General features: G+C 35.0%; 2 protein-coding genes across 2 annotated transcripts in view; one reads left to right on the plus strand and one right to left on the minus strand.

Moving 5' to 3' along the window:
- Window positions 1-3457, minus strand: part of Nelf-A (Negative elongation factor A) — a 24036-nt gene extending 20579 nt beyond the window's left edge. Inside the window, exons 1-5 of the mRNA XM_071584944.1 lie at window positions 3222-3457; window positions 2849-3029; window positions 2680-2765; window positions 2413-2578; window positions 984-1166 (exon numbers count right to left, since the gene is read on the minus strand). Of these exons, the coding sequence (XP_071441045.1) occupies window positions 984-1166; window positions 2413-2578; window positions 2680-2765; window positions 2849-3029; window positions 3222-3431 (826 nt within the window). The 5' untranslated portion in view covers window positions 3432-3457. The remainder of the gene's footprint in view (window positions 1-983; window positions 1167-2412; window positions 2579-2679; window positions 2766-2848; window positions 3030-3221) is intronic.
- A 120-nt stretch (window positions 3458-3577) lies between these two features.
- The window catches only part of l(3)07882 (Nucleolar protein 14 homolog l(3)07882), a 39016-nt gene continuing 18593 nt past the window's right edge, over window positions 3578-24000 (plus strand). The window contains exons 1-10 of the mRNA XM_071585357.1: window positions 3578-3945; window positions 4023-4169; window positions 4259-4382; window positions 4495-4835; window positions 5719-5873; window positions 8870-9102; window positions 11861-12010; window positions 19186-19329; window positions 19512-19688; window positions 22326-22513. Coding sequence (XP_071441458.1) covers window positions 3766-3945; window positions 4023-4169; window positions 4259-4382; window positions 4495-4835; window positions 5719-5873; window positions 8870-9102; window positions 11861-12010; window positions 19186-19329; window positions 19512-19688; window positions 22326-22513 — 1839 coding nt within the window. The 5' untranslated portion in view covers window positions 3578-3765. The remainder of the gene's footprint in view (window positions 3946-4022; window positions 4170-4258; window positions 4383-4494; window positions 4836-5718; window positions 5874-8869; window positions 9103-11860; window positions 12011-19185; window positions 19330-19511; window positions 19689-22325; window positions 22514-24000) is intronic.

The following is a 24000-nucleotide window of genomic DNA, read 5'->3' on the forward strand; positions in this document are numbered from 1 at the left end:
ATATATATATATATATATATATATATATATATATATATATATATATATATATATATATATATATATATATATATATATATATATATATATATATATATATATATATATATATATACATACACACACACACACACACACACACACATATATATATATATATATATATATATACCACGATTGTCCGGAAAAACTCATACGAGCGGCACAATAATGGGCTGACACAACATAACACAAATAGAAAGAATAGACACATATAAAAGAACACTTACACGGTAAATTGTTCGAGCTTTCGGCCCTCTCAGGGGCCTTCTTCAAGAGAGACTGACTCAGTCTCTCTTGAAGAAGGCCCCTGAGAGGGCCGAAAGCTCGAACAATTTACCGTGTAAGTGTTCTTTTATATGTGTCTATTCTTTTCTATTTGTGTTATGTTGTGTCAGCCCATTATATATATATATATATACATATACATATATATATATGTGTATATATATATATATATATATATATATATATATATATATATATATATATACGTATATATATATATATATATACATATATATACATACATACATATATATATATATACATATATATATATATATATATATATGAACTTCCTCAAATGCTATTTCATTTTCTTTGAAATAAATTCTCTATCCACTAAAACCAACCACATGATTGGTTTCAGTAGAACGCACAAACGGAAAGAGAAAATAAAACATTGCTAAGATTGTATCTTTAAATAATGAATAATTTCCAATAAGTCAAGACAGTAATTATGAATTTTATTAGACAGTAAATAACTGTTACTACTATATTTTCAAAACATCGAACTCAGCAGGTTAAGTATATTTATTTCAAGTAATGAAACCTTTTGATATTTGCATATTTTTGGAAAAATAAATATTTTGTAACCAAGACAGCAAGGAATGACTCTTGAGGGAAGAGCCACAAGAATCAAGGACATATAGTAGACATACCTTGCATGCGCTTCCTCTTTTTTGCCTGAGCATAGCCCAGGGGTTGTTCATTTATGTCAAGCAACTTGATGCCACGATCCTTGTGGCCAGCTGGAGTTCGTGGAAGGGGCCTTGACAGTGGGCTGATGACAGGGGACCGAAATCCCCCGGTGGGCACTTTGCTTGGAATTCCTTTCAAGGGTGCTGAAAAGATATGGTGGATATGAATGCAATGGAAACACCCTAAAGTGATGGGTCACTAAAGAATGTGATGAAAGGTACGTTGAGAGAATGACAATAAATGCATAGCCAGAATCAAAACCATTGTACTTTTCCTCAAAGTTTATTATGAACCACCAATGGCAGAGGTGACCTTTGTTGTTTTCAAAATATTCTGTGGAAATAAGTTTGAGGCATCCTCTAAAATGCATAATGTTTGTCTGATTCTGGAAATATTATGGGGTGCTAAAGGGAAGTCAGAGAAACACTTAATGAATGGAAAGGTGTGATGGTAATGAGAACTGGAAGGGACTATTATGACTGGAAGGAAACCAGGGATGTGTTTTAGAATATGTACGATAGATCAACAACAGAAGCTTGGTTGGCATTTAATGTGACAAATATTGCCACTAGTCAATATTTACATGGGGTAGGGTATATAGGGGAGCAAAGAAAGTGGAAGAGGATGCCAAGGAGGAAAAGTTAAAATTGGTGAATTCCTTTTATAAAGACATCTAGGGAATTAAGCCAAATACATTTTGAAAGTAATATTTGGTGTTTTCTCACTGCATGATTAAGGTGAAGTCATCAGGGGTATTCAACCGGGTCAGTGTCTGCTGCCTAGGTTTCAGTGACTAAATTCGAGTTAATTGAGATTTCGATAGCTGACCCTGACTCAGGGAAAAAATTGTGAAAACTCAAAAATATATTCAAATTTTTGTGAAAAATCCATTTCATAAATTAAATTGGCAATGCTTACAAAATAGTAGTTAAATTCACTTTGGTAACGCACTTGAAAAAAGAGATGTGTTATCTTCAGCATTAGTTTGCTTTTTACCAATTCCAATTAATGGTGTATTGAAAAACTAATGTTGAATAAAACACATCTTTTTTCAATTAATCATTAATTGGACTTTGCCAAAAGCAAACAATGATGTGTACATCACCAAGCTAATTAATTATAACTGTTTCAATCGTGAGCCAGAAATTTTGGTATCGTTATAAGTTCCTGATAAGTACACTTAAATTGGCCAAAAGCCTAATCAATAAAAGAGGCAATGAATGCGATTCTAACATGGGAAACAAATGCTATGGAGTAAAACCAAAAAATATTAAGCTTATATTTATTTGAGCATATAAATGAAATAATGAAGTATAGATATCACATAAAAAATGGACAATTTAAAGATATTAATTCAACTTTACGAATAAGGGCCTGTGCAGAACTTACTGGTGTCAGTCATTTTCCTTGGCATACCCCTAGAACGTACAGGAACTGTCGGTGCAGTGCTTTTCTTGAGGCTACTTGCTGCATCAGCAGATTTTTGTAACAGTTCTGCCCTCAACGCAGCAGACTTAGGCTTACGTTTTAGGGTGAAATGCTTAGTAGGCTGTGGCTAAGAATATATTTGAAATAAAGGCAATAAAAATATTAAATCTTAATAAGTCTAATTCGACTTTCTACAGCGATTTTAACCTTAGTAAAAAAATGACTAACCTGTTGGCCAACAACACTAATCAGTGCGGATTTGTTTAAATAATGGCATTCTAAAGGCAACATCCCTAAATCACAATGCTTTCTCACTGAAACAATAACAGACCCACATAGTAATAAGTCGATGGATGACATTAATATAAACTCCAAGTAAAATGATCGTGTAACATACCTAGTTTCTTAAGATCGTTCACTAGATCAGAAAATATTCTCCTGTTTTCATCCACCTCTGAAACATCAGTGTTGAGAGACCCAGTCGCAGGAAATGTCTTAATAATTTCCGCCAACATCGATACCCATTGGTCAATATCAACCAAGGCTACTTCAAGAATTTCTTCTAACTCAACCTTCCACTGATATAATAACATGACAATGAGCATTAAACAAGTTATTGATTCAAGAAATGTACATTCATCGCCGTTGAGACAAGTTTATTTATGCAGGTCTAATCTATGACAGCAAAATTGAGCCTGCGTACATTTAAGTGTATATCTCGATTTCGTCAGCAAGAAAAACGATACTAAAAGCACATTCCAAATACAAACCTCCTCAACGTTCCTCAATGGAATATGAAAAAATGATAACAAGAGTTTAAGTTTAACTTGTGTTTGTAAATCTGGAAAACAATCCTTAATGTTTCTTAGAACTTCAGCATTTAGCTGAGAACAAATAGAACCACCTGTCCACGAGTCATTTGATGTTCCTAACTTATTGTGAAGCCAGAGCGAAGTATCACTATCCCTAACGTTCGCCATATTGAAACACAATCAGTAATGCCTTCATCGCGATGGCCACGAGTGGCGTTAGTAGCGATGTTTTTGTACGACGGTGTCATCTTGCTCAATAACAATGAACTAAAATTAAAAATTTCGATTTGCATTTGTTTTGCATTCATCGCCCATGCTTCCAAAAAGTATCAAGGTAGCTAACCGAGGTAGTAATTCGGATATCGATTTAATTCGTCAACTGTGTATGTATGCTTTTCAAACAACTTTAACTGCCATTTCTGAGCAAATACTGTGTTAAGATCCTCGTTAGCATGTTTTGAACTGCGGTGTTTGCCTGTAAATAACTCTTATAAGATTTAAAATGGTTAAAATTAAGAATAAATCAAAGAACAACCTTGCGGACCGAGTGAAAGAGAAACCGAAAAAGTCCACCAATCCCTTTGAAGTCCATGTGAATCGGCAAAAGTTCGCTGTGGTCGGTCGAACTTTGAAACACGACAAAGGTTTACCGGGTGTAGCACGGTCAAAAGCGTTCACTAAGGTATGGCTTTCGAGCATGGAATTTGTTGTCGGCCCATAGTCAGCGTAATTATTTTTTTCATACTTACGACTTTACAGAGAAAGGCCACTCTTCTGAGGGAATACCAATTAAAAAATAAATCGAATAAGTTCTTCGATCGAAGAATTGGTGAAAAGAGTAAGTATATGTCCTCGGATGACAGAGTGACAGCACGATTCGCAGCTGAGCGTGTAAAAGCTCATAAGGTACGTCTGTGCCAGATAACATTTGGTTACATATCAGTAATATTATGTTAGGGTTAACCAAATTATAGTGGATTTATTTGTCTGAACAGAAATCAATATACAATCTCGCCGATGATGAAATATTGACTCATCGTGGTCATGCATTGAGTGAGATAGAAAAATTTGACGATCCGAAGAGTGATGATGAAGATGATGAAAAGGGGAAACTTGAAGGTAAGTTGCACCAGTTAACTCATTACGAGTATCTACATTCCTTTGTTGCTTTAGTGCGATCAAATATTAAGTGTTTCACTGCTGTTATCGCGATTGCTTATATTACTTACAGCAAAGTTTGTGAAGGAAGCTCATTTTGGTGGTTTTTTGACAAAGAAGGAAGAAACTGAATCCCAAGCCAAAAGAAGGAAAGAACTCATCGATCAGCTCATTGCAGAATCCAAAAAGAGACGATATGAAAAGCAGAAAATGCAAGATGAGACGTTGGAATTAACTGACAAATTAGACACCCAGTGGAAAGATCTCCTTCCACTTGTTTCACTTGGCAGCTCTGAACCAGCTGTCAATGATAGCAAGTCCAATGAGCCAAAGGCTGATGTTGTAAAAGAACGACCTAAAGTGGATCCTTATGACCTTGCTGTTCAAGAGCTGAAATTTGAAGCTCGAGGAAAGGTAATTTAAAGATTATATTCCCTAATTAAATAATCTCTCAATGGAACCTGGTCCATTCCTTGAGTGTTTGAAGAATGGGTCTTTTATGGTCTTCCTCAGGAACAGCATGATTATTGTGATAATGTATTACCATTTTCGTGAATGTAATATAGTTGTTTCTTAAAAGGGATGTGCTAGTTCAGTGGGAGGAACACTGGATTACTGGACAGAGGGCCCGGACTCTATTCTTGGCCCGATGTTCAGTGCAGTGTATGGCCCGATGTGCAGTGCAGTGTATGTTCAGTACAGATCTAGAATAAGCTGCGTATGTTTTTCCAGTCCTTCCCGAAAAACCACAAGGTCCTAGCCTCTACCCTGGTGTGCGAAATTCACAACTAATGGACTTGGTGTATTAGGCAAGCTTCACTTGTATGCAATATTTATGCAAATTTGTGATATGTATTAAAGGTAATGGTTATATTTATATGTATCATATTGTTATGATATACATACATAATTATTAATTAAATGAGTCAATTGGATATTCATAAAATACCTCCAGCATATTTGATCACTGATCATCATTTTGTAGTTCTTCAGACAGTGTGAAGTGCTGTGTAGTTTGATATTAAGCACTCATAGACAAGATTCGTAGTTCCTTTCCCCTGCATGCGGAAACCTTATAGTAATATTCAAATGTATTTGCATTATTGACTATACCCTAATAATAGCTATGAATGAAGTAAATTATATACTTTATCATCCAGCCCAGTATTGATAAAAAAAACCATGCCTGTTAAATATAAGGCATACTCTCAAGTATATGCATTATTATCCGTAAATATTGAGTGAATTTTTATTTATCAGTGCTGGTAAAAATTGACTATTTAAAAATTTGTTTTAGCCGTCTGAAAAATTGAAAACTGAAGAAGAAATTGCGATGGAAGAAAAGGAGAAATTAGATAAACTGGAATTGGAAAGGCAGAGAAGAATGCATGGCTTTCTGGATGAGAATCCCAACTCACATAAGCACAGGAGTGCTGATGATTTGGACGATGGGTATGTTTAGATGATTTTAACTGTAGCGAGTTTCAATTTTATGTATGATTTTCGGTATTGAAAGAAAACAAGTACAAAAATGTGCAGAGCTGAAAAGTATTTAGTTATGTATTTATTTATTTTTCTACTTTATTGGGGCAAGATTTAGACTTTATAGTCCCTTTTTCCCGCTAACCCGTACACATTACATTAAAGGCAACTACGAACACTCAAGTTCTAGGTGGCGGAAACCCACTTAGGCGGGAATTGAACCCATGACCCTTGGGTTGGCAGGCAAGGACATTACCCTGCCACCATTGGGGCCGGCTTTATGTATTATTATTCTCATAGTTGCACAACTTGTTTCAGATAATTGAAAGTTTTGGAGCTGATATCAGTGGTGCCCAAATGTTTTGCTGAGAGGGCATGTTTGTGCAATACCTAAGGATAGGTGTGGTACGTTTTGTGCAGTATATGAGTTAATTGATTAAAAATTGACAGAAATTTATTCTTATTGAAATAGTATGCATTGGGGCTTAGCTGACTGTTGTACGAATACAAAAATATCAGTGAAGTGTACTTGTACCTCGGGTATTTTTAATTTATTGCCGTGAAATTATCCGTTTTCAGGTTTATAAAGGCCTATCAAAATTAAGTGCAAGTCGCTATTCCATTCTAGGGATATTATAACAAAAATAAATATTGGCATTTTTTTATATTTTCATTATATTCATGAATTTAATGTTAAAATATTGCAGTTTTTTGTGGTTTATCTTTAAATAAATTATATGCGAAGGGGGACCCAAAAATAACAGGAATGTTGTTATAGATTCTTTATTTCTCAATATATTTACATTAAATTTTTTCACCCTCAAAGTATTCCCCATTGACCACAATGCACTTCTCCAAGCGATGCTTCCGTTGTTCGAAACATTTCTGAAATTCATTTATTGGGATGTCCTTTAGGCCTTCTAGCGATTTTTGTGTTACCTCCTCCAGTGTCAAAACGCTTTCCTTTCATGTCCCTTTTGAGTTTGGGGAACAAAAAGAAGTCACAGAGAGCTAACTCTGGTGAGTAGAGGGGGTGGAAAATCGATGTCATGCCAATTTTTGTCAAAAACTGCATCGCGGCGAGGGCGGTATGAGCCAGTGCATTGTCATGATGGAAGAACCAGTCATCTGTGTGCCAAAGATCTGCTCTTTTCTACCAGATACTCTCTCTCAATCTCTTCAAAAACTTCTGGTTGGTAGTTTGACCCAGGGGAACAAACTCCGAGTGCACAATACCTTTGCAATTGAAGAAACAAATGAGCATTGTCTTGAATTTTGATTTCACTTGGCAAGCTTTTTTTGGACGAGGAGAGCCAGCTGTCTTCCATTGGCTTGATTGCTGCTTTGTTTCAGGACGGTATCCATAGCACCAAGATTCATCACCAGTAATCACCTTGGAAAAAAATCAGGGTCCTCTTCGAGCTGATTTTGAAGCTCAAAACTTGCCTGAACTTGATTCTCCCTTTGCTCATTAGTGAGATGGCGAGGGACAAATTTGGCTGCAACCCTTTTCATATGCAAATCTTCAGATAGAATACTCTAAATTGAGCTCCATGACACTCCAGACATCTCACAGAGTTGATTAATGGTTCTGCGATGGTCTTCACGAATAAGGGTATTGATATTGTCGGCTTTGTTGTCAGTTCTTGATGTTGAAGGGTGGCCTGAATGGGTTTGGTCTTCAATTGACATTTCACCATTTTTAAAACGTGTAAACCACTCGTAGACTCTGGTTTTGCTTAGGGCAGCTTCCCCATAAGCAGTTTTGAGCATTACAGTAGTTTCCGTAGCCGATTTCCCCTACAGGAAACAAAATTTTACTGCAGCGCGTTGCTCTTGATAATCCGCCATCACGTTTTTATCCGAAATGAAAAAGTTGTTTCATTGGAACAGCTCTCACAGATGGGCTGATCCAGTCACAGCAATGGGGCTGTGAATACTGACGCAGGTGGCGTGAGCCTGACCTAAGATTGGCCGAACAAAGGCTTCCCCCCACTCTCGCTCCCCACCGCCGCCCAATTGTCATTACTTTTGGGTCCTCCTCGTATTATTTTCATTTTCCACACTTTCCACAAAAATCTACATGTAATAACAGGCATTTATTTTATGCATGGACATCGGAAGCTAACCTTGGGCAGATTGTGCATAAGTCTCCTATGCCTTCAATCCACTCTTATTTTCTGCAATGCATTCATTTGTTCTGCCCAGTTAACTCGGTCAAATGCCTTTCCAAACTACAAACAGGCAAATACGTCCTGATTGTATTCAATATTCCTCTATATTATTATTACTCTAGCATCATATGTGCCTCTTCCCTTCCTGAACTGAAATATATAAAGGTAATGTACAAGAATTTTGTACTGTTTTTGCTATTATCACACAAATTTATATTGTTACACAAACCTCATTGTAGCCATATAAAATGGAGTTTCAAAAAGGGGTGTTTGGAGGTCTCTCAGGTAGAAGGGAGGGAGAGAGGAAGGGTTCATCCTAAGGAACAGGTCTTGTGTCTAAAAGGGAATTGGTTGAAGGATAAGGGTATAAAGAAAGAAGGGTGAGAAGTCTATCAAAAGCAGGTTACCCATGTTAGTGTGGGAGGGATTTTCTACAGAGGTTTACTGGGAGTCACTGCATGAGGTCTTAGGAGGTTGGGAAATGGAAGTTGAATGTCAGTAATGAGTTGTGCTTACTTCGCACGTACAATATCATCCAAAATTATTTTATTATTTTGGGGTAGCATCTCAGTTGTCTTGATCTTTGGTATTGAGATGGTCTGCAAAATTTAAATTGACATGCTTGCATCTGAATTATGTTATGCTGCCCATACATGAAGGCTTTGTACACTTAGTGTTTGGACTGTATCAGTGCCTCGACAATATGAGTATTATTTCTTGGGAGTGCTTTAAGCTTTTTGGTACTAAATTCCACAAATTTTCTGCCTCTGACAATATTATTTCCTTTAAAAGGTTTGCATTGGAGAGTGATGTTGAAGAAGTGGCAGACAATGATAAGCAAATTGTCATGGATGAGGAAGTGAATGAAGAGAAGGAAAGTGAAAGTGGAGGAAATACTGATGAGGAGGCCAGGGAAGGAGAGGATGGGGAAGAAAGTGAAGAGGCCAGTGGAGAAGATGATGATGGGAGTGAGGATGGCTTCTCAGACCTAGTACTGGAATCTTCTGATGGTGAAAGTGAAAAAGGTTTTGCACTTCATTTTTTATGAGTAATTTCCCTAGTATTTCTCTAGCCTTGATGTTGCATCTTCAAAGTGACAGCTTACTTCTCTTACCCTGCCTGCTGTCATCTCTTTGGTTTTGAATTATCATGCATCTGTCAATCTAGGGCAGAATAACCTCATAATTTCAAAATTCAAGGAATAAAAAAAATTGGCCTTCTAAATAACTGGGTTATAAGTAAAAAAATTTAAAAACTTATGGGGATTTCATATTTGGGCCTTAAAATAGCAGTTCCCTTTTATTTTTGTGTTAACGTAATGTTCAAAATGATGTAGCAAGTTTGAAATTCAACTTTTTACTCTATTTTTAGTCATTTGCTGCTGTATGTGATAAAAAATATGAAAATCTGCCAAGAGTGGACTTGAATCGATTGAACTAACCCATGGAATCTTTACCTGGAAGTAATTCAGCTTATATTTTCAGTGTAAAAATTGAAATGGCGTACCTGCTTCTTCAATTTATGTTCAGTACTCATATCGCTAGCATCTTAGTGTTACTAGTGATCATTCATTTTTCCAAATTGTGTTCAGACATGTTATTATTGATTTTTGTGTGCTAATTTTAATAATAAATTTTGTCCATAGTTTTAAAAATGGCCCTGAATAAAAATCCACTAGAAGAAAGCATTAAGAGTAGAAATGAAATGTGAAATCATTGAAAATCAAGAATAAGGTGCTAGTGTGGTTCATCTAGTATGCACCTCAAGAATCTGTCAGGATCAGGGATTTTCATTTTCTTCAAGTAGAAGGAAAAAATTAAGGAGATGGATGCTTCACAGAGAGTCTCAAGAATATCTATGCAACAGACACGTATTATCAATGATTTGAAAGGCATATCATATGGATAAATGAAAGGTAATTGAAATGCGACACAGAATATCATTTGTGAGATGTGGAAAGTAATTTTTGCAGACTTTGTTAAGAAGATATCTGGATCGTAAATGGCTGAAGAAATTTTTAAGGGGAGCCATGTGTGGTTTGAGAAGTTAATGGAAAGAACTAGCATCCATGGCATTGTGAGGCATGGTGGAGCAGTAAGATCTCATACAAAGGCAGCAGAGAAATTTATTGTTGACTTTAAGAAACTCGTCAATGCTGAAGGTCACCTACCCTAACAGATTTTTAATTTTGATGAGATGGGTCCCTTCTGGAAGAACATCCGGAAACAAACCTGTGTATTTGCGCAGGTAGCAGAAGAAGAGAATGCATTGCCGAACCATAAACCAATGAAAGATAATCTCATGCTGCTATTTTATGCCAATGCAAGTGGCAATTTGATAACTAAACCCCAGCTTGTTTATCATTCAGAAATTCCATGAGCCTTTAAGAAGTATTAAGTCCAAAACAGTGGACTCAATGTGATGTGGAGGCCATGGGAAACTGTTGCATCCTACTTTGCATATGAGATCTCCTAAATAAGGTAGTGGTGATGCATGTCAGAAATTTATTTAATGATAATTATGAGTCACATATTTGCAAAATTTTGAAGCAACTGAAGAAATAATGTCTGTGGACAGGTTCCTAGTAAAAAGGAATTAGGTTTGCATGATAAATAAAACATTATTTATTTTGATTATTTTTTCTTTTACAAATTGAGTTTGCATTCCTGGTTACTTTATTAATTAAAAATTGGCAATTTTCCACTCGTGGAAAATTGCCAATTTTTAATTCATTATGATAATCCACCATGTATCACGCCTGAAATGTCTCTTTTTACTTGTTACTTTATTCTGCGATGGAAGAGATGAAGATGGTCCGTGATCGTAAATAATGTACTTAAAATTTTCTCTGAAATGTTTTATATAAATTATTTTTTTCAGCATGGAATATTTTAACATGTATAAAATTAATTGTGTGAAAAGTTGTTTCACTAAATGAGCATATTTCTTTATGAGAAATATCGCAGAACGAATGTTGCAAAGGAATGTGCTATGGAATTATCTTTTGAGGCCCTGTAATGGGTGTTTACGAAGTTTTCATCGTGCAAAATAGAGTTATTAGATAAAGGGCCAAGATTCCCAATAGAGAATCGTGTAGACTTGATTTTATAAATTTTGAAATCTTACCTATAACATGTTTGAACATACGAGGCATGTCCAGAATGTAAGAGTACTCTGGAGCTCTCGTGCCATGGGAATTTATTTTCAATATTTGGCAACGCTGAGTGCTACTGGGGGTAGTCTCTGAAGATGACAGGCACCAGCGACCTTCGTTAGTACCGGAACTCGCCTCATAGTGGCCGTTTCTGTGAAATATGTTGATAAGAAATCCCGACAAATGTGAGGTGCGTGCTGTCATAGTGTTCCTTGTCACGGAAGGAAAAACGCCAACTGAAATTTTTGCACAGATAAAAATTGTTTTTGAGGATTGAGATGGTGCGGTGACTACTGTACTAGCTGCCCACCCAGAGGGCCTAGGTTCAAATTCCAGCGGTGTGAAAAATTTTCAGTGGTATCTCGATCCCATGAGTTTGTACTAACTGAAAATGACCAGCACCGGCTTTCGAATAACCTCCAATATATACATCTTTGGATTGAATCGCTATACCTTTCACCAACATTTTACTAAGTAATTAGTTCCATTGGAATTTTTTATAATTCTTGTTTTTGTAATTAAATTCTGACGGGAGTACCCACAGTAGGTAATTCATGGGAATTTATTCTTAAGTAAATGAATTCTGAGTTTTCTAATCGTGACATGTTTTTCATTTTGTCATAAAACAGGAGAAATGCAAGTCGATGAAATTGCATCTGACAATGATTCAGCTGTTCAACACCCTGAGCAGGATAAGCTTAAAAAGTCACAAAGACGGTTGACAAAAGAACGTAAAAAAGACAAGGTACCCATTGAAGATGGCAGTGAGACAGAAAACGGTAAATATTTTCATGTTATAAGAAGAATACATATTAAATTTTGTGGTGTGTGAATATTGGAGAAGAATAAGTGTTACATGTATCATAAGATAGCAAAGGGAAATGAATTACTGCATTTCATGTTTCAACAGGTATAATTCTATATGCATTACATTATGTAATTACAAACATGGCATTATTCTTAAGGCTTCTGCATTGCCTATTTAATGAAGTTGCCATGCTACTTCCAGGAATTTCCATTACCTGTTGAGTTTTCATACCTTGCTTCTTTAAAATGACTGGCTAATACACTATAAAAATGTCACTAAACTCTTGCCAATTACTAAAATACCTGAACTGAAGTAAAAGATGATTTTTTTAAAGGGTGAATTTTCCAATGAGCCAACTATTTTGCTTTGCTTTGAATTGTCTTAGTGAATCAAAGGTTGGGTGAACAACAAATAGCTGCAGAAGGGCTTGTGGTGGATAACATATTCAGAGGAAATAGTGGGTACATAATTTCTGTAACACATCTTAACAAAAAGCAAATAACATGACACCAAAATTATTTGAATACTTTTAATGTGAGGTGGATCAGAAAGTTGTGAACAGGCACCATGCACTTCGCTTGTATTTTTGCAATGAATATTGCCTCACTTGCTATCAAAAGGGGGAACTTCTTTGAAAATGTTGCCTTCAGAAAGTCATTCAAAAATCAAACAAATTAGTATTATTGTAGAAGAGCATAACACTTCGATAAGAAAGTTCTATTGCCCTCTCTTAAATTCCACAGGGCAATCTATAAACAGACATTGCTTTGCACCAAATAGCTGCAAATATTGTCAAACCAAACAAAAATGCCACAAAATAAATTTGTAATCATATTTTCTCCTTAAACTGATTACATCATTTTCAAAGGCTTGCTTTTACTGCTTGCTTTTGCTTCATCCTGGAATTTTGGTCATAGGTTGGCTTTGTGGACCACAGTTATGCCCCCAGTCCTGAAGACTACTTCCAGTCAAAGTGATTTTCAATGAAATTTTGCTGCTATATTTGGGAGTCGCTGTCTGGCATAGAATGCTCTTATTGGCCATGCCAGTGTTTGGCAAAGGGCCACAGAAGAGAGAAAGCTTTGCCTCTCAGCAAGTGCTGAATATGTGTGATCAGCACCAGGTTGTAAAATTTAATTTCACTGGATATAATAAGTGTTGACAAGGGAAAATCACTATTTCCCGATACTGATAAAAAAAATTCAACTGTGAGGACTGTTATACTTATCTTCGATGTGGATAAAGGTAATTTGACCTCACCCAGGAACAGCCAATGAGGGTGCCTGAGGAAAGTCAGGCAATGGCATGGCCAATGAGAGTGCTCCGGGCCAGTTAGCTACTCCCGTATGTAGTGGCCAAACTTCAGCTTCATATATTATTGTCCAACTTGTCTAATATTGTCTATAGTCGTCCTATAAGTAAACTTAAAAACTAAATAAAATTCTAAGGCCAGATAAAAGAAATTGAGCTCTACAGCCTCGTAAATTAATAAAATAAAAACTCCTATAGCCGTAATAAGTCAGCAACACTCGTCTCACTGTGAAAACCAAATTTGTTTGGGTGATTTGTGAGAACAGATATTCCACGACAGTGACCAACCACAGCCTGTCAACCAGAACACTCTTCTGCAGAAGTTGGCGGGAATGCTACTTCCTCACCAGTAACTGCAGACCCAAACACGCAAACCCAATTGGGATCATTGACAGAGTTTAAGGGACTCCGATGAGGATACCTGGGTCTAAACAGATATACGCTATCTGTGACTGCTTATGGGAATTAATTCCATGCCAGGGACAAATACAGCTGACAAACTCACAAGTCCTCAGGAAAACAATCAATAGCACATTGAAAAAGGGCCTCATTACTGGGAGAATATTACTCTAAGTGAGCAAAGTTAGCAAAACACAGGGAAAGAGCACTTTTTAGCAAACTGAAAGAAAAAGGACTTGCAACAAAAGATTTTTATTGAATCAGGAAATGGACAAACTTTCAATGTATATCCTTAGTTAAGAAGGGGGACAAAAATTGGAGGAACCATTGGCAATAAAAGGGGGGGGAAAGAGGGGAAATTTAATGGGGGTTAAAGCACATTTAAAGGAACCAATGATGGTAAAGAGGGGGGGCGTTGCGGTGGGTGGGCGGGGGAGAAAGAAAGGGAGTGAGGTGATTTAAGAGGGGCTCATTTAAAAAATGACAGAATTTGAAGTACTTATTTTCTGATTAAGAAAAGTGATGAGTAAGGAATTGGTCCGTTGTAGCTATGAATAACGTTCATTTTTAATTTGTGGATAAAGAGACTTAAATAAGCGTGAAGTAAATAATTGGTTGTTTGTTAAATGAGATAAAGATTGTTTTCTGAGGTTTCATGTCCTGTGTTGAGTAAGTGTTGAGCAATGCTGGATTTTTCCGGTCTATTATGTTTAAAATTGGTGATGTGTTCCTTGAATCTTGTCTTAATGTTTCTACGTGTTTATTCCACGTAGGAAACATCCCATGACGAACAAGATATTTGGTAAATTCCTGATTTATTGACTGTGTTGATCTTGTCTTTTGTGTTCCCCAACAAATGTTTAAGCTTATTATTGTTACTGAAAGAAATAAATATTTTTATTAACTGTTTTAAACATCTTATCCACACCTTTAGTTGAGACTGATTCCTTGCTCATCCCTTTTCTTACTTTAAAATAAGTACTTCAAATTCTCTGTCATTTTTTGAATGTTCCTCACTAAAATCACCTCACTCCCTTTCAGTTCTCCCCCGCCAACCCTCTGTAATGCTCCCCCAGACGTTAAGCTGCGGACCCCTTGGTGCCTTATGTAAAGAGTAGGCTAATGCCGACTCTGGGTTTCTCTCCACCCTTCATCTTTCCTGTCCATCCCTGAGGGTGCAAATGACCTTAGCTGATGGTCGCTCCCTTTAATACTACTACTGCTTAAATTCATCTCATTTTTCCCGTGTTTTTATCCCCTTTACTGTCATTGTTTCCTCCAATTTTTGCCTCTACCAACTCTTGTCTTTCACTGTTTTTTGCTAACCTTGCTCAATTTAAGTAATATTACCTCAGTAGTGAGGCCCATTTTGTGCATGAGTGTGTTAGCTCCATGTTTGTCCCTGGTGCAGAATTTATTCCCGTAAAGAGTCACTGATAGTGTATATCTGTTCAGACCCAGGTATCCTCAACAGAGTCCCTTGAACTCTGTCAATGATCCCAATTGGGTTTGAGTGTTTGGGTCTGTAGTTAGTCCCTGGCGACGAAGCAACATTCACGAAAACTACTGCAGAAGCGTGTTCTGGTTGAGAGGCTGTTGGTCACTGTCGTGGAATTTATTTTCCCACAAGCCATCACAGCAAATATTGTTTTCATTGCAGGACAAGTGTTGCTAACTTATTACGGCTAAAGGAGATTTTATTTTATCAAAGGCCAGATATGGATTGGGGATATTTAGCCAGAATAAAATGATTATAAACAAATCTGTGCACACCTTCCAAAGTGAAATGATGATTAAATATTTGGAGTCAACCCAAGATCCATATGGTTATAGATAAGCACATGATAAATAGGCAGCTCTAAGAATCTATGAAAGCAGAAAATGGTGAAATTGTATAAGACAGTGAAAATTCGGCCATAATCCTAAAGTAGATTTTCTCTATGAATATTAGGCTTAATTAAAACCCTTTAATAAATATTAACTCTACATATGACATGAAACCCTGATTGAGTGCAGTATCAAGACCTCAGAATTTAGAGGCAGAGCACCGTGAACTCATGAAAACTACTAACGCATAAAAACTCTATGTTAATAATGAATACATAATTAGATACTTGATTATATTTATGAAGCATAGCAACTGAGAATGAATATTCTTGTGAAGTTCTGTGGCAGAATTTATGGATTGGAAGTTGTCTGACATCACTATCTGCTTAGGTGAAATGGGGTCATGGGTTGATCTTTTCTGAATGCATTTGCATAGAGTACTTTGCTATCAAATGCATTGCACATTAACAAGTTTATTGCCAAAAATACATTATTATATTCATAGTAATGATTGAAATTATGTATATACGATAAAATAATAGTACAAAAGCAAATTTTTCTTAAATATCCATAAAGTAAGTAAAAATTCTAGAATAATTATATTTAAGTTCTATGTGATTCCATCATAGCAAAAGGGCAAAATTAAGGGGTTGAATTTTTCCAAAGCCCTATTGTAATAATAATAATAATTTTATTTCCCCAATTGACAAGTACATAGTATGGTACAAAATATCATACAATTATGTAATCGTATAGGGTACGTCAAGAAGTACAGTAACTGGATTACTAGCCAGAGAAAAGAAAATAAAATTACACCTACACATATAGTTAAGGATTTACACAATATAAAATTAGAATTACCCAGAATTGAAGTAGTCGTTCACACTGTAAAAACATTTTTCATTTAAGTACATATATAACTTATTTTTAAAAATAGAGAGTGATTTCTCATTTTTTAAACTAATGGGAAGCCTGTTGAATATTTGGATGCACAGAGAACGAGGTCCCTTGGACATCATTGTCATGCTAGCAGTCACTACACACAGATGATTTCTTGTCCTAGTCCCATAGGCGTGTGTGCCATTATTTGATGGGAATAGATGCATGTTCTTTTTTACAAAAATTATCGAATTATAAATAAAAACACTAGGGACAGTTAAGATGCCAAGGCTTTGAAAGAGAGGTCTGCAGTGGGCTCTATAGGGTTTATTGCACATGGACCTAAGCAATTTCTTTTGAATAATAAATATTTTATTTAACTTAGTTGATGACCAACTTCCCCAGATTATGATACTGTATGACACAAGAGAATAAAAAAGACCATAGTAGAGCGTTTTCAAAACATCCATACTAACAGTATGTTTCAGAATTGAAAGAAGATAGTACACAGAATTTAATTTTTTACTTAGATTTATGATGTGCAGGTCCCATTTCAGGTATTTATCAAAATATATTCCCAAAAATTTATACTCATCAATAATTTTACAGTTATTTGACATAGGCTGAGACGTACTTTTATCAGAATGACAGGTTTTTGCAGAGAAAATCATGGCCTGAGTTTTCGTTTCATTAAGAATAAGGTTATTCCCATAGTACCACATGCCCATGTCCTGAATAATGGCTTTACCTAGAGTCATCAAATCTTCAAAGGATTTCTGATTCAACACAAAGCTCACATCATCTGCAAATAAGACACAGTTACCGAGAGGATTTACACGTAATTTTTTGGGTAGGTCATTTATATAAATGAGAAATAAAGTTGGACCCAACACTGACCCTTGAGGAACACCTTTTTCAACACCTAATGGTGAAGAGAGGAAGGTATTCCCATTCTTCTGGACAGCTACCCTTTGTTGCCGATTTTTGAGGTATGTTCCCAACCATTGCTGTGCTTTGCCTCTAATACCTATTTGGTCACATTTAAACAAGAGTTTATCATGCTCAACCATATCAAATGCTCTGGACAAGTCAAAGAATACACCCATTACTTTCTGCTTGGAGTTAATTTGTTGTATGATCGTGTCAACTGCATTGAAAATTGCCTGCTCTGTTGACTTCCCTTTTCTGAAACCAAATTGTTTTGGGGATAGCAGGTTATTGCCTTCAAGAAATTCTGTCAGCCTTTTATTTAACACATACTCAAATATTTTACCTAGCTGGGGGATAATAGATATGGGCCGATAATTTCCCACATCATTTTTTTTCCTTTGTTTTTATAAACTGGTATTACCTTGGATACTTTTAGTGCGTCAGGATATGTGCCTTCTCTCAGACTCTGATTTACAAGTAAGAGTAAGGGACTTAAAATTTCATCTATACAATTATGAATTATTTTTCCTGATATACCATTTATATCAGTTGAGGCTTTCTTTCCTACCTTGGTAATGTATGAGCGAAGCTCTGAAATGCTACATGGTTTAAGAAAAATAGACTTGTAAGATGTAGTAAAGGAGATATTGATATCATGAGGAGGTTCTTGTTCATTAACCATTGGTAGCTTTAAAAAGGAACTATTGTATTCGTTTGCCAGTTTTATTGGATCCACTGGTTTATTTTTATCATTCCTAAATTGATCTGGTAACTCCACAACATTAGATCTAGAATTTTGTTTAATAATATGCCATGCCATTTTTGTGTTATTGGTTGCATTTAAGATTAGTTTATCATTATATTCTTTCTTTGACTTCTTTATCATAATATGGTACAGCTTTTTTAAGTTAGAATATTCATGGTTCAGTGTGTTATCGGCCGGCCCCGGTGGCGGCGGGGTAACGTCCTCGTCTGCCATTCCAAGGGTCGCGGGTTCGATTCCCGACTGGGTGAGTTTCGCTCCATCTAGGGCTTGGGTGTTTGTAAATGTGACATTGTTATCGTTGTTAATAGTTCGATGTAAAGGCCAAAATGTGCTGTTTTCGGACTTATACTGAATAAATAAATAAATAAAAATAAAATAGAGGACATATTATATTGCGATTTTATCCTTAATACCCTGGACAAATGTCTAATTTCTGGTGTGATCCAGTTTTTTTGAATGGGTTTAGGGTGCTTAAATTGAGGTGATATACCTTGGTTATTCTTAGGTGTTTTGGATCCCATAATACATCTTTGTCCACAAAAATCTTGTGATTGTTCCATGATGTCATTTTTCAAGTTATACACTAATTATGCCCTTGATGTCAATTACCACCATTGAATCCCACTTTTCAGTATAACACCAAAGTCTAAAATAGGGGTATGAGGTGATAAAACCTTACCTAGCTAGTTATTATTTAGTAATAGTCTAAATTCTCAGTTATTTTTGTATCATGATTACAGATATTTCTTCTATTGTAGTTGGAATTGTCTTCATATACTTTATTGTCTCTGCAGCCCTACTTTCATAGTGTTTGTTACATTTATGTAGAATTCATTTTATTTTGTTTCCGCATACATACTTTTTTACTGCTATAATTAGAATTCATTTGTTAATGTGTATACTGCCCTCTTGGTTGCAAAGTTGGTGGTACACATTTTTTACTATAACTTAAGGTTCTAATGTAATCATACTGAACAAGTGGTATCATGTGTAATTCATGTTATATATAAATGTCTTTTTAATTCTGGTTTCAGTAAAAAAGATGAAGCTGAGTAATTCAGACCCATCCAGCACTAATGATACTCCTTTGGAAAATGAATACAAAGTTCGAGAAGAGTTATTAAAGAGAAAGGCTATAATGGAGAAAGCTCGGAAGGAACTTCCATATACTTTTTCCGGTAAAGTAGAATCATTATTTTACTGCTCACACATTTAGCATTTAGTTAAGCCATGTCAGGGCAGTAAAATCCAACTTTATTTTATTCTTTATTTTCTTAGAGAATGGAAGTTAATTGGTTTGTTTTTTACCAGATTGTCTTATGAATGTCTCTAAGAAAGCCTTTTGATTGTTAATTTTTAGTTCCGAATGCCTATGATGACTTTCAAGACCTCATGAAGGATCGAAGTCCAGAGCACCAGTCTGTGGTTTTGGAGAGAATGATAAAATGTACTCATCCTAGTCTTAAAAGTGGCAATAAGGAACTATTGGAAGCCTTGTTTGTTTACATATTGCAGCACATAAATGATTGTCCTCAAGGTAAGTTTATAAAATACCTTCTTGAAAAAATTGTACAAGTATTGTACTTGTATGTAAAGACTACTTCCATTAGTAAAATCAAAAGTTATGAAAAAGGTTCAATCACAGAATTAAATGTGTATGTTAGCATTTCTATGTTGTGCACTGGCTAATAGTACAAGGGGGCTTACAGACTGCTTCATATTTTCCATGCTCTTATAAGTTTATGTTATATTTTGATATTTTTTATTACCCCAGCATTTTAACTTGCCAAGAGTATTTGTTTGAAGTCATTAACATCCTTTGAAAAGGAGTAAGTAAAAAAGGGGAAGTAATGGTTTATTATCAAGCTTCAAAGTTCTATTGTCTCCCCTCTAGATTGCAGGATGTCAACATCCATACGTTGAAGCAGAGTTTACTGAAAACATTCTCAAATTCCTTTTGAATGCAATGCGAAAAAAATTATTTTTACTCAATAATGAAAACAATTCACTTTTAAGCTATTAAGCACATCTTAAACCTCAAGAAAATCCTTGAATCAACAGGATTTTTGGCTATGAATCCTTGTAAGAAGTGTTAAATAACATGTGATGCATAATGTGTATGCCAGTCTTCTTGGAAGTTACTGATCATATGCATCTATGCAGTACTCTGTGAGCCATCGCAAGAGTCTAAGGTTGGGAATGTGAGGAGGGAGGACAATTAGGAAGAATCCTCAAAAGATTTTTGGAAAGAAGAAAATTAATGCTAAAGTGGACAGATCGGCTTGAAAACTTTTTGGGGAAAATCAATAAACTACCCTGTATCAAGATCTATCAGATTGCCTGGATAATGTGAAAGAAATTGCTGAAAGTTTCATTGATTTTTCAAAGGCCTAGAATAGGTAAATCCTAATCTGTACCACAAGCATCACAAGACTACTATTATTTCTAATATGCATCAATGATGTATTAATAACATAAATAGTTTTATCAGAATTTTTGCAAAATATTGGATCTTGCTAGGGAATTGAGCAAAAAACAATGATATGATCATGAATGCAAATAAAACCAATTTAGTTTAAATTTATAAGATTCAGAATGTTACTCAAACTCTCCTTGAAGAAATTGTACTCTAAGAAAAAGTCTTTAAATACTTAGGAACAATGACATGCATTGTGGACCAGAGGTGGAAAGCATTATGATCAGAGCATTTAAGTATCAACCTGTAATTTGAGAGCACAAAAGAACAGATAATGTTTGAAAAGTCTAAAAGAGTTTGCATGCACAAATTTTATTAAAGCAACCCTTGAAATCAGTTCAGTAGTTTGAGAGATATATTTATGTGGCCACATAAATAAAAAGTTACTAATCAGTATGGTAAGGTTTGTGATGGTTATTTTTTAATGAAAAGAAAGCCTGCCTGCCTAAGTATGGGGGCCGCTCAATAAGTCCTTCAGAAAGAATAGAAAAACAAATTTTGTGAAGGTCAAACAAAAAACAAATCTGGCGAAAATGGTGGGAGTTGTAATAACTGGAACTTTAATTCCATATTTCGCCATTGAAGCTGCACAGGTGTGCACCTGTGCATTGTTTTGATGGAAGAGAATTGTTGTTTTCTTCGTCGATTGAGGATATATTTTCTTGATTTCTTTGGTCAACCAGTGCAATAATTATGCATAAAAAATTTTCACACCCAATTTCTCAGATACACACAATTGAAAACTCTGTACCTTGTGATATACCTGTGACCTCAACTCTTTGATGAACTTTGATCTGTCAATCACTCAAAACCATAATGTGGATTTTGTCATTCATGCTAAAGGAAGTCTCTTACCCTGGATGTCTTAGCAGTGGAATCACTTGTGGATATATGACCATTTTTTATCTCATTTAACCCATTGTCAACAGTTGCAAACGCAGGAGCAGATGTCCCATGAACTTCATACAACTCTACTTTTATATCTTTCGATATTAGGCCTTTGAAAAAGAAGGGTCAAACACTGCAAAAAACTCAATATTTTTTCATTTATCCATAAAAACCAGGCCCTCTGGTCAGTAACCAAACTCTCACTGCTTTCTGAACTACCATGTCACAGGGAACTTAAAATTACATGTAAATTAACTTATGTATAATAACAATTTCCAATTATTGATTAAAAAATGTGCTTTATCAATCTGTGGAACCTCTAATTTTTGAAAAATTAAACCTTATCACAACAATGGAGACCACTAACAATGATAAGCTAATTGAAGATAGCCTGGTTGAATTAAATGTTAAGCCTTGTCGACCATATTGTTTCTGCATTGAAACAACATTGTCTCACTAAGTTAAATCTGGCATTACCTATTCACAGTCATAAAATGATTGACATAGGTTAAAGCAATTATTCGATTTCACCCATTTTATCATAGAATTATTATGGCAACTTCATTCAAAATCGCAATGATCTCATAAATATTGAAACCTTTCAATATTCATCTACCAAAATTATCCATTAATGATTACATAACCTTGCTGTACATTATTTTTTAATTCAGAAATAAAAGCGTGTGAGATGATAACTGCACTTAAGTATGAACATGAATTGGGCCATGAATGAAGGTCTGTTTCAACTAGAAAAAATTAAATAATTAATTTTACTTCTTTTGTTCTTCACACATTTTGATTTATTTTCAGCATTCCAACAGAACTCACCCAAGGAATTCAGATCCCAGTCCACATATTGTTTCTCTGTCCTGAGGAATATTATATCACATATTTATGATTTAGCTCAGAGTTCACCAGAAAATGCTGCCTCCTCTTTGGTTGAAGTAATCAAAGAAAAGTTTGAAGAAGTTAACAAGAAATTTCCCGGACTTGATACTGTGAGTAAGAATTTGACTTTCCTGTGCCAATGCATTTATGTTTATGTTTCCTTTTAAACTATTTAGTCATAGGAGAAAAGTCTTATGTCATTGAATATACACTATCACACAAGAAGTTTTAAGGAAGTTGGATTTTTAAATCTAGCACACCAGACCTCAACCATGAAATATTCTTACAGTTGCAGTCCTGAGGCTTGGTTTTAATATATTTGTATTAAAGCCATTCACTCTATTCAATTATTTCTAGTTGATAGTTAAATATTGTTTATAACTTATTATTAAGGATTTTTCTTCTTTTTCTGTTTCCATGCTGGCTCATTTATGAACATTGGTCCTCAGTTTCAAATCTGATAATTCTGGTAAATAGATGGTTATCAAGCCATCAACAATTGATATAGTAAACAGAAGTTCAACCATCTTCAAAGAAATTATCACCTCATTAGAAGTTATATGCATTACTTTTGAGAAGTTTCATGTAATCACCAAGTTTTACATACGATCTGTATGTTAAGTTTATGTTTAAAGTTTCAAATGATAGTAAAAAACATAAACACGCATAAAATGTGACACATTTTTTATATTATCTTTTATAAAAATACTGAAACAACAGTTGGATTCCCACATTTTTGTTATTTTAAGGTAATCAAATAAATGGAAAGTTGTTCGAAAGATTTTTATGATGTTTAACTAAATGTTTGGATATTAAATATACAAAATATTTTTTTTGGAGGAAAACTTTCGTGTCAGTTTTTTCTGCTTTGATAAATTGGAATGAATGAGGTTTACAGAATGTGGCATCCGCCAAATTTCATGTTTGAATTTGGAGAGTTCAACAGTTGTGGAGTAATACATCATTTGCAATGTAAGACTTTCTTGAATTGCCATACTTCTGAATACTGGTATGTTGAATTTCTTCTTATCATAACTAAATGCCTACTGCTATTATTTAATTTACTTAACAAGTGATGTGCCACTGAATTGTGATAGAAATAAACAGATAAAACAGAGAGCAAGCAAAGTTAATATAGGTGCTGTAATAACAGCTATTGTCATGAAAGACAAAAATTAGTTCTTTGAACAAATAAGCTACATGTATACTTTCATATAAGCCATTGTTTCATAAATTTTGAAAGACCTATAAGAATATTAAAGGTCAAAAATACCTAATATAATGATAAAATTTATAATAAATGATAAATATAATTAAAGAGTGGAGTCATTAACATGATTGCACAGAGCAATGCACTTCCAGTGAGGTAATGTTTCAGAGTTCAACCTTCAGATTCAACACAGAAGGCTTTATAGACAAATTATCAAATATTGAAACAGTCTATAGAGCTATTTGTTGATTTGAAGTCATAGCTTCCTAGTCTTGTTACAGCATGTAGTATATTTTCCTTTTGCAAAAATCTACCAATGGGTATGCTGACAGCAATTAAAAATTGAAATATGTCTTCAATATTTCTTCAAGTTCAATATACTTGAAG

This window comes from Hetaerina americana, unplaced genomic scaffold (genome assembly GCF_022747635.1).
Source record: "Hetaerina americana unplaced genomic scaffold, ioHetAmer1.1.p SCAF_2, whole genome shotgun sequence".
In the NCBI taxonomy this organism is placed as follows: Eukaryota; Metazoa; Arthropoda; class Insecta; order Odonata; family Calopterygidae; genus Hetaerina; species Hetaerina americana.